We start from the raw sequence: 16,195 nt of genomic DNA on the forward strand, positions 1-16,195 counted from the left end.
CTTGCAGTGAGCTGAGATCCGGCCACTGCACTCCAGCCCGGGCGACAGAGCAAGACTCCGTCTCAAAAAAAAAAAAAAAAAAAAAAAAAAGCAAAAGGAAGACTTTTAAGTAGGGAAAATTTTTCATTCAATTTACATTCTTAAAACAATCCTGCAGGCTGCCAAGTGGAGAATGGACTAGAGGCGGGAAGAGTGGAAGCCAGCATCCGGATAGGAGACTCCTAGAGTGATCCCGGTGGAAACCGATGAGGGCTTGGGATGCAGCAGGGGCAGAAGGAGAGAAGATGGTAGATTCTCCAGATATATTTTCAGAGTTAAAAGCAGTAAGACTTGATGATGAATTAGTTGTGGAAAAGTAAGGGAGAGAGTTAAAGATGACACCCAGACTTTCTGCTAGGGCCTTAGTATGATACCATTTACTCCCATTTACCACTGTTTAAGAAGGGGCTGGGGCAGGACATTCCAGGCATGTCCAAAGTTCCCGAGCTAGCAAAAAAAAAAAAAAAAAAAAAAAATGCATATGTTTGATTCACTGAAAGAAGGCCAGGAATGGATTCAAGAATATACCCTTTACCACAATAAAGATAACATTCATTCAGTACACATCTTTGAGGATCCATTAGCTACCAACTCTTCTGCTGAGGTGCTGGGGGTAAAAATCATATATGACCTAGTACCTGTTTCAGGTGTGTCTCAGTCTTTATTAGTCTCTTTATCTCTCTCTCTCTCTCTCTCTTTTTTTTTTTAAACTGTACTCGGAACTGCAACATCTCTTTTCTACACTTTCAAACTAGAACCTTGAGCTAAGGGACTGTAGAGAAAAAACTGCTCCGTGGTGCACTTAGGTTCAGCTACTGTCACGGAGCAACTTTTTGGTGGGGGAAAGGTGTATAAAAAGATATTGTCTGCCTGAATAAAATTATACAAAGATGCTAAAGGCTACTTACCTCAAAATGAGAGAAATGTACAGATGGGACATCTGGCTGATTTAAAAAAATAAATTTTACTCCCATCAAATTCACTGCGATCTCAGATATTTCCTGGGTTATAAGCAGTGAGGTTGTACATTGTCAAGTGATCATTGTAGTTTCTTACCTGGGGAAGACTGTTCTTGGCTGAAGGGTTGCTTTTCTGTAACTTCCTCAAATGTGTGCTTTCCCGGGAGCATGGCACTTGCTTGGAGATCAGAGAGACTGTCAATCGAGTGTGCCAGCGTAAATGCAGTCCCAAAGTGTACCAGGTGCAACTTCAGTGAAACCTTTTTTCACCTCCATGCAAATGAACTTTAAGAGAAAGTAACTGCACTAAATTCAATTTCACATTTAAAAGTCATTGAGTCAGAAAACTTACTTGTTCCCTTCTATTCTTGAATGTTAGATGGTTGAGTTCAAGTCTTCTGATGCAGATTGAGTTTCCACCATTCATTTGCTCTTCATTCAGCAAGTACTGATTTTGGCACCCAATTTGTGCCCAGGTATTTTTTTTTTTTTTAGATTCTGGCAACATAAAGGTGAATGATGTTGTGTTAGTTACCTCTTGCTACATAAGAAATTATCCCACAAATTAGGAGCTTTAAAATAGCAAACATTTATTATCTCACAATGCCTTAGGGTCAGGAATCTGAGAACATCATAGACTGGATGGCTCTGGTTCAGGGTTTCTGAGAAGATTGCAGTTGAGTTGTTTACTGGGGCCACAGTCACCTCAAGACTCAGCTGTGACTAGAGAATCTGCTTCCAGGCTCACCCATGTGGTTGTAGACAGGTCTGAGTTCCTCACCGACTGTTGGTTGGAGGCTTCCCGTTTTTGCCATTGTGGGCCTCTCCATACCCAGTGCCTGAGTGTCCTTGTGGCCTGGCTGCGGGCTTCCTCCAGGGCAAGTGATCAGAGAGACAGAAGCAGCAGTCTTCTACCTAACCTCAGGAGTGCTGTATCATCACTTCTGCAGTATGCTGTTGATCACACAGACCAGCCCTGGGTGTGTGGCAGGGGACTACATATGAGTGAATACTAGAAGGGACAATCATCTTGGAGGCTGACTACAGACCTAGAGCATACTTTCAAGGAGCTTTTGATTGACAAGATGTTGAAATGTACAGTTTGCAACTTTGTTGCCATTATCGCCTAACATCATCTGGACCCAGTATGTAGCCCTGACCACCATGAAAAAATCTTGCTAAGTGGGAAAATAACAGCCACTTCTATTATGTTTTTATTAGCGATAGCTAGATTTGATGATTAATGTAAGCTGTTACTAACTATAAGTTATCAAGAAGTCAGGTACAAAGGTGTTACAACTTTAGGAATTAAGTAATGGTCTATAATTCATTACCTGAAGCCCTTGAGGCCAGAATGTTTTTATGTTTTAGAAAGGGATCTACCTTGTATTATGTTATATTCCCAGCAAGATCCATGACAAACAAACACATTAAGTTCCCACAAACACATTAATACTCAAACAGCAAAAGTTATGACTGTTCACACTGTAAATATAGGAATAAATGGAGTCTTTATAAACAAAGCCTAAAGTCAACCTCCAGGATTTTTTTTGGGTTTTTTGTTGTTGTTGTTTTGATTTTTGTTTTGGTTTTGTGTTTCTGTTTTTGTTTGTTTTTTGACACGGAGTTTCACTCTGTTGCCCAGGCTGGAGTGCAGTGGTACGATCTTGGCTCACTGCAACCTCCGCCTCCCAGGTTCAAGCAATTCTCCTGCCTTGGCCTCCCGAGTAACTGGGACTGCAGGCGGGTGCCACCATGCCCAGCTAATTTTTGTATTTTTAGTACAGATGGGGTTTCACCATGTTGGCCAGGCTGGTCTTGAACTCCTGACCTCTTGATCCGCCCACTTTAGCCTCCCAAAGTGCTGGGATTACAGGCCTGAGCTACCACGTGCGGCCTTGTTTTTATTTTTTTGAGACAGAGTATCTGTTGCCCAGGCTGGAATGCAATGGCACAGTCTTTGCTCACTGCAACCTCTGCCTCCCAGATTCAAGCAATTCTCCTGCCCCAGCCTCCCAAGTAGCTGGGATCACAGGCATGCGCCACCATACCCAGCCAATTTCTGTACTTTTAGTGGAGATAGGGTTTCACCATGTTGGCCAGGCTGCTCTTGAACTTCCGACTTCAGGTGATCCACCCATCTCTGCCTCCCAAAGTGCTGGGATTACAGGTGTGAGCCACCACGCCCGGCCCAGTTCACATAAGGTTTTGTCATCACATGAATTTGCATCAAGCTTGTGAAAAAACTTTTGGTTTTCAGGACTTTTGGATTTATGGAATTGCAGATAAAGATAGGCCCTAAATTGCAAAGATTTAAAGAGCCGAGACAGCCCATCTCCTTAGAGGTGCTGAAGTGAGGCTCCCGTATCACTATTGATGGCATGCAGACGACAAACTGGAACTGGCCTGGCATTCTTGTCAAGGCCCTTAATGCGTTCATCGAGTTTGGCCTTTTTTATGTCCCTGCTTACCAGCTGCTTGTCCAGTAAAGACACAAGAGGAAAGACCCTCTCGGGAATGCCGAGGGGCATCAGGTGTTTAGAGTGCCTCCTGCTGGCTTCAAGACTAGGCCAATTCATATAAAATGTTTCCAGAAGGACAGCCAGCCAAGAAAGAGACAAGAAGGAACAGGCCAACTATGTTCAGTCTCTACAGCAAGAAACACAGGATCTTCCACAGCCAGACTCGCGATTTCATGATGCAAAGTCAAACTGAAACAGCAGTGCTCATCATGCTTCCTTCCCTCCTTCCCAGTTCACCTGAGGAATGAGACCCACTCCTGTCAGCAGTAGGAACTCACTGGGAACCTACCAGACCCTCCTGGAAGTCATGCAGAGGTTGGACATCGCTCATCCCCAAGAGATTTAGGGCCCAGCCCCCAGAGTCACCACTTAAAACTCTCTGGAAGGGGCTGTGCCCTGAGTACAGTACATGGTCTCAGCCAGAGGGTCCCCAAGCCCCTTTTGCTGTTCAATCAAAACAGACCTGGCTTGATTTTTTTTTTAATGTTGTAGTGTTTGAGTGTAACCTTTCTTTGAAAAAAAAAATTCCTGAAGTTTGAAAGTGAAAAAAAAGTGGAAATCACTGGGGTAGAATTCAGTTCATTTCTTTGTTCTATAAATGATGGCTAAGAAGGAGGGTAGACAGTGAAAAGACCAGAAGCACAGTGCGGGCCCACACACACCTTGTCTTGCATGTTACTCTCCATGCATTGAGTGTTGAGTTGTTCCCACAAAGTCCTGTAAGGTAGAATTTATTTTTTTACTTAAAGGTAAAGAAAATGGAAACTCAGAAAGGTAAAATAACTTGCTTAAGGTTGCACCATTAATAAGCAAAGTGGTGGAAGTCTCTGGCAGTTTGGCTTTCTGTGCAGAATAACAAAATGTTAAAGTAACTTTTTTGTTGTTGAACTGAGCACTAAACTAGGCATGGAATTGGAAGAAAACTCAAAAAATATTTTATGGCATTTGATTAGGTTATAATCTAAGGAGACAGGCATTCCACATCAAAAAAGTAAAGGGTATATTTCCTGAGAAATATGTCAACAAATGAAGACCATTGCATGTGGAGAAACCCAGTCATGGGGATGGAGTGTTAGGGGAAATGCATCTTCTGGGGAGTGAGGTTGTCAGTGGTTCTTAGCCTGAGGGGCCTTCTGGAATCATCAGGAGGGATGATGATGATGATGATGATGATGATGATTATACTTTAAGTTCTGGGATACATGTGTAGAACATGCAGGTTTGTTACATAGGTATACATGTGCCATGGTAGTTTGCTGCACCCATCAACCTGTCATCTACATTAGGTATTTATCCTAATGCTATCCCTTCCCTAACCCCCCGCCTCCTGACAGGCCCCGATGTGTGATGTTCCCCTCCCTGTTTCCATGTATTCTCATTGTTCAACTCCCACTTATGAGTGAGAACATGTGGTGTTTGGTTTTCTGTTCCTGTGTTAGTTTGCTGAGAATGATTGTTTCTAGCTTCATCCATGTCCCAGCAAAGGCCATGAACTCCCTTTTTTATGGTTACATAGTATTCCATGGTGTATATGTGCCACATTTTCTTTATCCAGTCTGTCATCGATGAGCATTTGGGTTGGTTCCAAGTCTTGGCTATTGTGAATAGTGCTGCAGTAAACATAAGTGTGCTTGTGTCTTTATAGTAGAATGATTTATAATCCTTTGGGTACATATCCAGTAATGGGTTTGCTGGGTCAAATGGTATTTCTGGTTCTAGATCCTTGAGGAATCGCCACACTGTCTTCCACAATGGTTGAACTAACTTATACTCCCACAACAGTGTAAAAGCATTTCTAAGCCGGGTGTGGTGGCTCAGGCCTGTAATCCCAGCACTTTAGGAGGTCGAGGTGGGTGGATCACAAGGTCAGGAGATCAAGACCATCCTGGCTAAGACGGTGAAACCCTGTCTCTACTAAAAATACAAAAAATTAGCTGGGCTTGGTGGCGTGCACCTGTAGTCCCAGCTACTCGGGAGGCTGAGGCAGGAGAATGGCGTGAACCTGGGAGGCAGAGCTTACAGTGAGCTGACACTCCAGCCTGGGTGACAGAGACTGTGTCTCAAAAAAAAAAAAAAAAAAAAAATTTCTATTTCTCCACATCCTCTCCAGCATCTATTGTTTCCTGATTTTTTAATGATCACCATTCTAACTGGCATTAGATAGTATCTCATTGTGGTTTTGATTTGCATTTCTCTAATGACCAGTAATGATGAGCTTTTTTTTGTATGTTTCTTAGCCGCATAAATGTCTTCTTTTGAGAAGTGTCAATTCATATCTTTTGATGGAGTTGTTTTTTTTTTTTTTTTTTTTTCTTGTAAATTTGTTTAAGTTCTTTGTAGATTCTGGATATTACCCTTTGTCAGTTGGATAGATGGCAGAACTTTTCTCCCATTCTGCAAGTTGCCTATTCACTCTGATGATAGTTTATTTTGCTGTGCAGAAGCTCTTTAGTTTAATTAGATCCCATTTGCGAATTTTGGCTTTTGTTGCCATTGCTTTTGGTGTTTTAATCATGAAGTCTTTGCCCGTGCCTATGTCCTGAATGGTATTCTCTAGGTTTTCTTCTAGGGTTTTTATGGTCTTAGGTCTTATGCTTAAATCTTTAATCCATCCTGAGTTAATTTTGGTGTAAGGTGTAAGGAAGGGGTCCAGTTTCAGTTTTCTGCATATGGCTAGCCAGTTTTCCCAACACCATTTATTAAATAGGGAATCCTTTCCCCATTGCTTGTTTTTCTCAGGTTTGTCAAAGATCAGATGGTTGTAGATGTGTGGCATTATATCTGAGCCCTCTGTTTTGTTCCATTGGTCTATATATCTGTTTTGGTACCAGTACCATGCTGTTTTGGTTACTGTAGCCTTGTAGTATAGTTTGAAGTCAGGTAGTGTGATGCCTCCAGCTTTGTTCTTTTTGCTTAGGATTGTCTTGGCTATATAGGCTATTTTTTGGTTCCATATGAGATTTAAAGTAGTTTTTTCTAATTCTGTGAAGAAAGTCATTGGCAGCTTGATGGGGGGATAACATTGAATCTGTAAATTACTTTGTGCATTATGGCCATTTTCATGATATTCATTCTTCCTATCCATGAGCATGGTATGTTCTTCCATTTGTTTGTGTCCTCTTTTATTTCACTGAGCAGTGGTTTGTAGTTCTCCTTGAAGAGGTCCTTCACATCCCTTGTAAGTTGTATTCCTATGTATTTTATTCTCTTTGTAGCAATTGTAATGGAAGTTCACTCATGATTTGGCTGTCTGTATTACTGGTGTGTAGGAATGCATATGATTTCTGCACAGTGATTCAAGCAGACTTAATAGATACCTACAGAACTCTCCACCCCGAATCAACAGAATATACATTCTTCTCAGCACCACATCACACTTACTCTAAAATTGACCACATAATTGTAAGTAAAACACTCCTCACCAAATGCAAAAGAACGGAAATTATAGCAGTGTCTTGAGACCACAGTGCAGTCAAATTAGAACTCAGGATTAAGAAACTCACTCAAAACCGCACAACTGCATGGAAACTGAACAACCTGCTCCTGAATGATTACTGGGTAAATAATGAGATGAAAGCAGAAATAAGTTCTTTAAAACCAATGAGAACAAAGGTACTTGTACCAGAATCTCTGGGACAGAGCTAAAGCAGTGTGTAGAGGGAAATCTATAGCACTAAATGCCCACAGGAGAAAGCAGAAAAGATCTAAAATCAACACCCTAACATCCCAATTTAAAGAACTAGAGAAGCAAGAGCAAAGAAATTCAAAAGCTAGCAGAAGACAAGAAATAACTAAGATCAGAGCAGAACTGAAGGAGATAGAGACATGAAAAACCCTTCAAAAAAATCAATGATTCCAGGAGCTGTTTTTTTGAAAAGATTAACAAAATAGGCTGCTAGCCAGACTAATAAGAGAGAAGAATCAAACAGATACAATTTAAAAAATGATAAAGGGGAGATCACCACTGATCCCACAGAAATACAAACTATCATCAGAGAATACTATAAACATCTCTACACAAATAAAATAGAAAATCTAGAAGAAATGGATAAATTCCTGGACACACACACCCTCCCAATACTAAACCAGGAAGAAGTCGAATCCCTGAATAGACCAATAACAGGCTCTGAAATTGAGGCAGTAATTAATAGCCTACCTGCCAAAAAAAAAAGCCCAGGACCAGGCAGATTCACAGCCGAATTCTACAAGAGGTACAAAGAGGGGCTGGTACCATTCCTTCTGAAACTATTCCAAACAATAGAAAAAGAGGGAATCCTCCCTAACTCATTTTATGAGGCTAGCATCATCCTGATACCAAAACCTGGCAGAGACACAACAAAAAAAGAACATTTCAGGCCAATATCCCTGATGAACATTGATGCGAAGATCCTCAATAAAATACTAGCAAACTGAATCCAGCAGCACATCAAAAAGCTTATCCACAACGATCAATTCAGCTTCATCCCTGAGATGCAAGGCTGGTTCCACATATGCAAGTCAATAAACGTAATCCATCATGTAAACAGAACCAGTGAAAAAAACCACACAATTATCTCAATAGATGCAGAAAAGACCTTTGATAAAATTCAACACCCTTCATGCTAAAAACTCAATAAACTAGGTATCGATGGAACGTATCTCAAAATAATAAGAGCTATTTATGACAAACCCACAGCCAATATCATACTGAATGGGCAAAAGCTGAAAGCATTCCCTTTGAAAACTGCAACAAGACAAGGATGCCCTCTCTCATCACTCCTATTCAACATAGTGCTGGAAGTTCTGGCAAGGGCAATCAGAGAAGAGAAAGAAATAAAGGGTATTCAGATAGGAAGAAAGGAGACCAAATTGTCTCTGTCTGCAGATGACATGATCGTGTATTTAGAAAACTCGTTCATCTCAGTCCAAAAATCTCCTTAAGCTGACCAGCAACTTCAGCAAAGTCTCAGGATACAAAGTCAATGTGCAAAAATCACAGGAGAACCTTTAAAGTTAAATCAGAAACTCTGCTGTAATTGTTCTGGGATAGGGCTGGGCGTTGGTGTTTGTAAAGCTCCATCATATGCTAAGCAGTATTGTTTATCTGTGTTACCAGTGTTGCTGATCTGCAGTCAGTCAGTTACAGTGTTGAGGAAATGCCAACGAGCCTGTGACTGCAGCCTAGGTAGGGGCTTTGCAAAGAAGCTGAGGAAGGGAGTTGGAAGGGGGATTACCAAGGACAGAGTCCGCCCAGGCAGGCTCTTGTTCAGTTTATTTATGAACACTTGTGTATTTTGGTGGTCATTAGATAAATGTGCTGCTTTAAACTATCATGTTTTGACATTTTCACTGAATTCTTAATGTAAAAATCACTTGAGACATCTTAAACCAGCAAAAAGTTGAAACAAGCACAGCCTGTACCTTAGACTTGTACTAAAACCTCAATACAGTCTTTTGGACCAATAATCCTAATACAGAAACTCAGCACGATTAAGGCATGTTTAAGCAAAAACCTTGTAATAGTAAGGAATGCTAAGAGCTTTAAATAGGTACTGACAATAGCCCCAAGATTCCCAGGGTGTTTTGCCTCTTGGCTTTTCTTCCTGTGAATGCTGCTGGTCCACTGTTACGTACCCCAACTTTGAGAACACAGTAGAGAGTGGCTTTGAAGAAAACCTCATTTTTTTTTTATATCTCAGACTCTTTGCCCTGTGAAGTAAAAGTACTTTTATGTTTTCTTTGTGGTTTTATGAAAATTGTCTAGAAGATAAGCGATATTTCTGCACTGGGTGGCATGGCCTCTCTCTGGGGATGGTTCAACCCAGCTTCCTCCTTTAGCACATCTGTTTTGAGCCTGCCGTGTGCCATGTCCTGTGCTAGGCCCTGGAGAGGCAAAGACACCTCATCTATTAGGAGAATGGCAGGCACATGATGATAACATGACTTCATAAATGCCATGAAAGATGCCTGGGAGCTGTCAGTGACTGGGAAACACTTGCGAGGCAGTACCAGGCAGGTGGAGACTTGACGGATTCTGGGGAATTGTTAGCAAGTGGGGCATTTGGGCAGATGGCACAGCCTAGAGAGTGCTGCTCACTCACCGGGAGTCCCCATGGCTGGAGTGGACAGGAATAGCGAGTGAGATTGCTGGATTCAGGGTTGAGCCCAGGGCAAAGGTACTTCAGTTGGACTTAATGTGCTTCAGGGGAGGAGGGGTCTGGGGCCTACAAAGGATGGCCTGTCAGCTCAGCAGTCTGTGTGCTTTCTAGAGTATTGTCCCCTCTGTATATGTAAAATTTTGCCTGCATGATGTACTGTAGGGTCATCCGCACAGAATGGCAGCGCATTAAAGAGGGAATTCTCTGGAGGAAGCTACAGTGCCAAGCGGCAGCCCATGCCCTCCCCATCAGAGGGCTCTTTGTCCTCCGGAGGCATGGACCAAGGAAGTGATGCCCCGGCGAGGGACTTTGACGGAGAGGTGAGTGGGCAGGGTTCCGGAGACGTCATGCATCAAAAAGACTAGGGCGTCTTTCCAAGCAATTCCACCACCTTAAGACTGGCCTCAACTGCAGCAGGGGTCGGGGTCAGGGGCCAGCATTCACTCTTGGCCAGTGGGCAACTAGGCCAGTCACTTGGGTTGCAAACTGCAATTTTCCCAGAGGCATTCAGACTTCTGGCTTTTGTGTGAAAATACCATCATCTGTAAAGGCCTACAGAAAGGATGGAGCATGCATGTTCTGTGTCTCTTCCTCAGCTCATAGAAGGGGCTTTATACTGACAGCGAGGAAGCCCCATGGGGTTATTTGGTCAGGGTGGCTGGAGGGGGCGGTGGTAATCTGAGCTCCTTCTGCCTCCCTTTCTCCCCCTGCTTCTCATTGTTTTACTTTGGGCCTTACAGGACTCTGACTCTCCGAGGCATTCCACAGCTTCCAACAGTTCCAACCTAAGCAGCCCCCCAAGCCCAGTTTCACCCCGAAAGACCAAGAGCCTCTCCCTGGAGAGCACTGACCGCGGGAGCTGGGACCCATGAGCTGCCTCAGCACTGAGACTTCTCGCTCTCCGCTCCCTGCCACTCGCCTCTTCTCACTTTCATCTCTTCCCTCCACCTCAGCCTGAAAGCCACCAGGGGCTGGCAGCAGTAGCAGGACAGGGATTCAGGAGTTCTGACGACATGACTCTCAGATCCACGCCCCTAGCCTAACAGCAACAACAAAGACAGACTTTCCATAGCAGCTTAGATTAACGTTGATTTCATTCCATGCACTTAGAGTTGCTTTCAGTAACATTTTGCCCCTACTCCCAAAGGTAGCTTAAATAGATTACACAAATGTAAGTGATAAGAATAAGATTAGACAGATTTTGCTTTCACAGTAGAGTCTCATTATAGTCCTAAAATAGCTCATGGGATTCTCCGCATCCAGAAGGGAGAATCCGTCCCTGGAGTGGCTCGCTAAGCCCTTAATCGGCAACCACAGTGAGTGTCAACCTGATTGTTGCCAGGAAATCCTTATGAATTAAAACAATGCATATTTTACTACAATACAGAGTTTAAATGAATACATAAATGTAGAAGTACTGAAAGTATATATTTAAAAGGAGCCTCTTGTATTCAACAAAAGATGGATGCATATATAAGAGAGATGATTTAATTTAAAGAAATACATTGTTTCTTGTTTGTTTCCCAGCTAAGTAATGTAAAGGGTGGAAAGGCCTCAAGCTCACATTTTTAGAGGCAGAGCGAGAGAAATCAGAGTTCCCTTTATTGCCCTGTCCTCAAACTGGTCGTAGGCTCCAGTCACTCGGGGAGCTTTGGAAAACATTTGCAGAGCCTCGTTTTGCTGGTCTGGAGTGTGCCCTGGCACCAGAGCTTTAACATCTGAAACCACTTCAGCAGCAGCAGCAGCAGCAGGCTAACTCATCTCCACCCGAGGTGTTTCTTTTCCTAGCGGTAGAATTTGAACACTTCTCACTTTTTATTGTATTTTTATCTTCTGCAGATAAATGTAGAAATATATGATTCTGTCACCTCTGATCCCTTCCATCTGAAAGGGTGCAAGGAGTGTTGTAGCTTCTGAAGGTCCAGAAAATAGTTTCTAAAAATGCTTTTCTTCCTGGTCTCATCCTGTCCCTCCGTAAGTCACAGTGAGGTGTCTGTCCCAGGGCTGGAGACGGTTCCCAAGGAGGAGTCTGTTTTGTTGAGGGTGGGCATGAGCTTCTTCAGATAAGCCTGGGAAAGGAAGAAAAAAAGGCTTTCATTACCAAATAATGTAAAACCTCAAAAGCAAGGGCTTGAAGAGCCTTAACCAAATATTATTCCCATAGCCAGTGGAAAATGGACATGACAACCCCAGTGCACAGGCCAGAGTGAGCCCAGCACGGCGCTCGGACTGGCTTCCTCTCTCAGGTGCTGGATTGTGGGGTTAGTGGCATTTTCAGCTGGATTCCTCCTGTTGTAGTTGCCATAAGGAAATGAGATGCAGAATCAGAATGATCTATTTCTACAGAGTCATTTCACTAGTTAAGCACATGAGTAGAGAAAGAGATAAAAATAAAAATATCTCATGGAAGGAAAGAGATTTTGCCTCTTACTTTTCGCCTAAGTTTCTCTGAGAGAGACAGGATTCTCTCTTTAAAATTCAGTGAAAATGAAGAAAGTTTTCCTGCAGTTGCTAACCTGAGTTGCAGTGTTTAAGGCCATCATTTCACTGCTGCTGTCTGTGACTCCACCTCTGTGACACTGACAGTAGCCCATGCTGGCCTGTGGCATGTGCAGGGAGCTGAAGCTGTTCCCAGGTGATGCTGCTGTGTGGAGAAGGTTCTGAGATGCAGTGAGGGAAGAAAGGATCCTGCTAGGGATTCCATTGCAAGCACCTATAATTGGGAATTTTCATGTAACAGCTTTGACATTTAAACGTTCTGAGTTTGGTGCCGGCTCAGATTTGATTATATTTTGTTTTGGATGGGTGTAATTCACAGCACAGTTCTAACCTCCCAAATCTTTCTGCTTTTTAGAATGAAGTATAAAAATACTTTTGTCACCTGAATACCAAGGGTCGGCCCTTTAAGTGGATCATTGTCATATGACTAGGTAGATCCTTGTCTTCAGCACTCCACGTGAGAGAAGGGAGTCAGCCAGCTGGCCCCCTGCCTGGTGCTCGTGACCAGCTCGCACCCCTTCTGTTCACCCTCCCCTCCTCTCCTCCCCACTCTCCCCACCCTCCCCTCCTCTCCTCCTCACTCTCCCCACCCTCCCCATCCTCCCCATCCTCCTCTTCCCTTTCCCCTTGCCTTCTCCTCTCTCCCTTCTCTTCTCAGGCAGGGAGGAGGCCATCCCAAGCTGAGATTAACAGGATAAATGGCTTATTGACATAAGCCATTAGTTTGTAGCTTTGACAAGTAATTGTGAATTGTTGTTGCCTATAGGTGCTTATTTTCCAAAGGATGCTTTTAGGATCAAAATATAACCCTACCTAAAGTCTAGGCTCTACTGCAATGGGTCATACCCTTCCACCTCCCAACAGGGCAGATGAGAGAGAACTACTGAGGCTTGTCTTGGTTGCCAGGCTAACTGGGCGGATTGTCCATATTCACTCCATGGATTGCACCACGGCGCTCTTTGATTTTTCCACTGCAATGGCAAGTCATCTCATCAGTCATAATAGAGCAGTCCCAAATGTGTGTAGATTCTAAAACCTGGGCTTTAGGGGAGAAACACTGCCAGGGGTAATAGTTTTGGGGAGGGTTTTCCCAAAATAATGGTCATCCTACTGGGTTTATCCCACCCTTAAATATGAAGCCTGTTACCTCCAGAAGCTTCTGAGAAGAATGATGTGAAAAGACAAGGAGTGAGTTCAGGGGAAAAAAACATAATGACCATTCAGAGGAGTCAGTAGTAAAGCTCACAGGTAAAGTATTTTATTACTATCTGAAGACATCCTTTGTTTTCATTCAGGACATTTTAAAAATGTATATGGCAGCAGACACTTGTTTCTCAATAGAAAAAAATACATTCAGAGGCATTTCTGAGATAGTCTATCTGCGTTAGTATTTGGTGCTATCTATGTCCAGCCAAGTTATCTACCCTTGAATTCTGACTAATCATGTTTTGTGCTTTGGGTGTTTAAAATTACATACATATATATTATTTATTTTTGCCAAAAACAAAAGTCTTGCTCCTTGTCAAATTATTGCTAAAGTAGATCTTACATTTTTTGTTATTATATATGTATTTATACACACCCCCAACACACTTAGTGATTTCTGTTATTTCCCAGGGAGCACAGCTTTCAGGCTATGAGAGACAACTAAAACGAGCCCATCTATTTGGTTTTCCAGCCAATTATTGTGCCCACACTTCAGGGGAGAATCTGAAATTCCTGTCATGTTTACAGCAACAATCTATCATTCCCAGCTGGCTCTCAGCCTCTCCTTCCATAGGTTAGAATTATGTCATTTTGTTACTTAGTGGCCACATCTATTTCTGAGAAAGACTGGTTACATGTATGTGGCATCTCAGGTATCATTAAGGAAAAGCTAGAGCAGGGGTGAGCAGACGTCAAAACCACTGACACAGCAGGGCCATTTGCCGCCTTTGACCGGGATCACAACCACTGCAGTCTCCCAGCAGGTGGGCCTTGCCAAGCCTAAGGCTCCCCATCCAGTCTAGACAGAGGGGCGCTCAGAGCAGACTTTGCCGTAGCCCACATCCAGTGAGCACAATAGGAATGAATTGGGCACTCCACTCCCCCCTCTCTCTGGCCCAGTCCTGAACTAGATGAGCTGCATTTCATTGAGCCCATTTTGAAACCTCTTTCCTTATGACTTTAATTGTTACTCAAGTCCAGAGTTCTCTGTGCACTCCTGCTAGATAAGGAGTGCGGGCTCCCCCAGCACTGGCAGCACACTGGGCGCCTCCCTACGCAGGACACCATGCAGTTCCGGGGGAAGCTGACTCAAATCAACCTTGAAATCTCATGAAAACAAAATGACTTGCCTTTTTATTTGATAGTGTAATATCATTCATTTTATAAATTTTTTAGGGTTTTTCTTGTTGTAATATTGTACAGTTTTGCATGGCCTGGTGTGATCATTTTTTGGTTAGAATATAATGCTGACAAATGTGTATGGAGGGGGAAAGATACTGCTTTAGCCTATCCTTATTTTATTTTGTTTGGTTTTATGCCCTCAATGTTTTAGGGAACTTTCTAAGAGATCCTCTGCTACCAAACAATGATGTGGATTCTTTTGCACAGAAATATTTAAGGTGGGATAGTAAAAAATGTCACAAAAGACTCCTCACCAATATTTTATGTTGATATCACTTAATATTAACCAGACTTTGCTGTATTGCAATAAAACAGAGAACTGTTAGCATTGAGTATTTTGCCTTTTTTCCCCCCACTTGAAAGTCTGAGGAATAGAGAAAGGTGCCACCTCTCCGCGTGTCACTTCTCTTCTTTCTGCTGGCTTCCCTCCTCATCCAGGCTGCTTCCTTACACCGTAAAAGGACATGGGGTTAGTTTGCCCCTGTGGTTTAATCTAGGACTTTCTTAATGTCTTCCTTAGCTCAGGTAAGAATGATGTTCAATTCTCCTGAAGCTTTCAGCTCCCCTCTGCTGGCCAGAACTTCCCTGTTGCTGTTGCTTCAGTCCACAAGACCAAGCTCTGGCTACATGAGGTTTCATGAGTGGCCCGGACAGTGTGAATGTGGGAGGAGTTTGATTTTGTGTCACTTAAACAAGACTGGCTGTTACTGCTTTTCTGGAGTTAACAATGGTGCATCTAAGAACCTACAGGGAAGGGCCAGGGGTGGCATTAAAGGAACTCCTGAACTGGTGGCAGCTAAATAGTTATTCAGAGAACACTTCTGGTTCCAATGGCCCTTGGAATTGACACTTGTGGCTGTTACTGTTATGTTGGTTTGCTATAATGCCAGCTGTGCAGTGCTTTAGAACAGGGCTTGGCAACCTTTTCTGTCCAGGACAAGTTAGGAAATCCTTGTGCCTTTGTGGGCTGTATATATAGTTCGCTGCAGCCCGCCGGCTGTGGCATTTCGGTGCAAAACAGTCTTAGCCTGCTACATACATGAACGAGAGTGGCTGTGCTCCAATAAAACTTACAAAACCAAAAATGCAGCACGCTGGGCACCTCCCTACACAGGACACCATGCAGTTCCAGGGGAAGCTGACTCAAATCAACCTTGAAACATGAAAACAAAATGACTTGCTTTTTTATTTGATAGTGTAGTATCATTCATTTTATAAACTTTTTAGGGTTTTTCCTGTTGTAATATTGTACGGTTTTGCATGACCTGGCGTGATCATTTTTTGGTTAGAATATAATGCTGTAAACTATATATACAGCATTATATTCCTGTATATAGGAATATAGGAAAATGCACTGGGCCAGATGTGGCCCTTGGACCATCATAGTTTGCCAGCCCTTGGTTTGGTCCCATTAGTGTAGACTGTAAGACCAGACTGTCTTGTTCCAAATTCTGGTTCTACCACTTAACCTCTGGGCCTCTTTTTTTTCCTCTGTAAAAAGACTCACTTGGAGTGTCAGGAGTTAATGTAGAAAAGCACTCAGAATCTAACTTCCAGCCTATGGCTCAGTGTTTTGTCCTTATGAGTAACCACTAAAGCCTACATTAACAAATATTATTTTTGTTATGCAGTGTCCAGCCCTTCACTTAGA

General features: G+C 42.9%; 1 protein-coding gene across 13 annotated transcripts in view; it reads left to right on the plus strand.

Annotated features, from left to right (window-relative positions):
• CDC42BPA (CDC42 binding protein kinase alpha) overlaps positions 1–14,869 on the plus strand; it is a 322,506-nt gene extending 307,637 nt beyond the window's left edge. For 12 of the 13 annotated variants that reach the window (XM_007988230.3, XM_037985490.2, XM_073011467.1 and 9 more), the window contains 2 exons: positions 9,820–9,977; positions 10,398–14,869. In XM_007988230.3, coding sequence (XP_007986421.2) covers positions 9,820–9,977; positions 10,398–10,529 — 290 coding nt within the window. In that variant the 3' untranslated portion in view covers positions 10,530–14,869. Of the gene's footprint in view, positions 1–157; positions 7,087–9,819; positions 9,978–10,397 lie in introns of those variants that run through there. The other variant, XM_073011468.1, reaches the window with a different exon arrangement.
• The last annotated feature ends 1,326 nt before the right edge of the window (positions 14,870–16,195 follow it).

The sequence above is a fragment of the Chlorocebus sabaeus genome, chromosome 25 (assembly GCF_047675955.1).
Source record: "Chlorocebus sabaeus isolate Y175 chromosome 25, mChlSab1.0.hap1, whole genome shotgun sequence".
Classification (NCBI taxonomy): domain Eukaryota; kingdom Metazoa; phylum Chordata; class Mammalia; order Primates; family Cercopithecidae; genus Chlorocebus; species Chlorocebus sabaeus.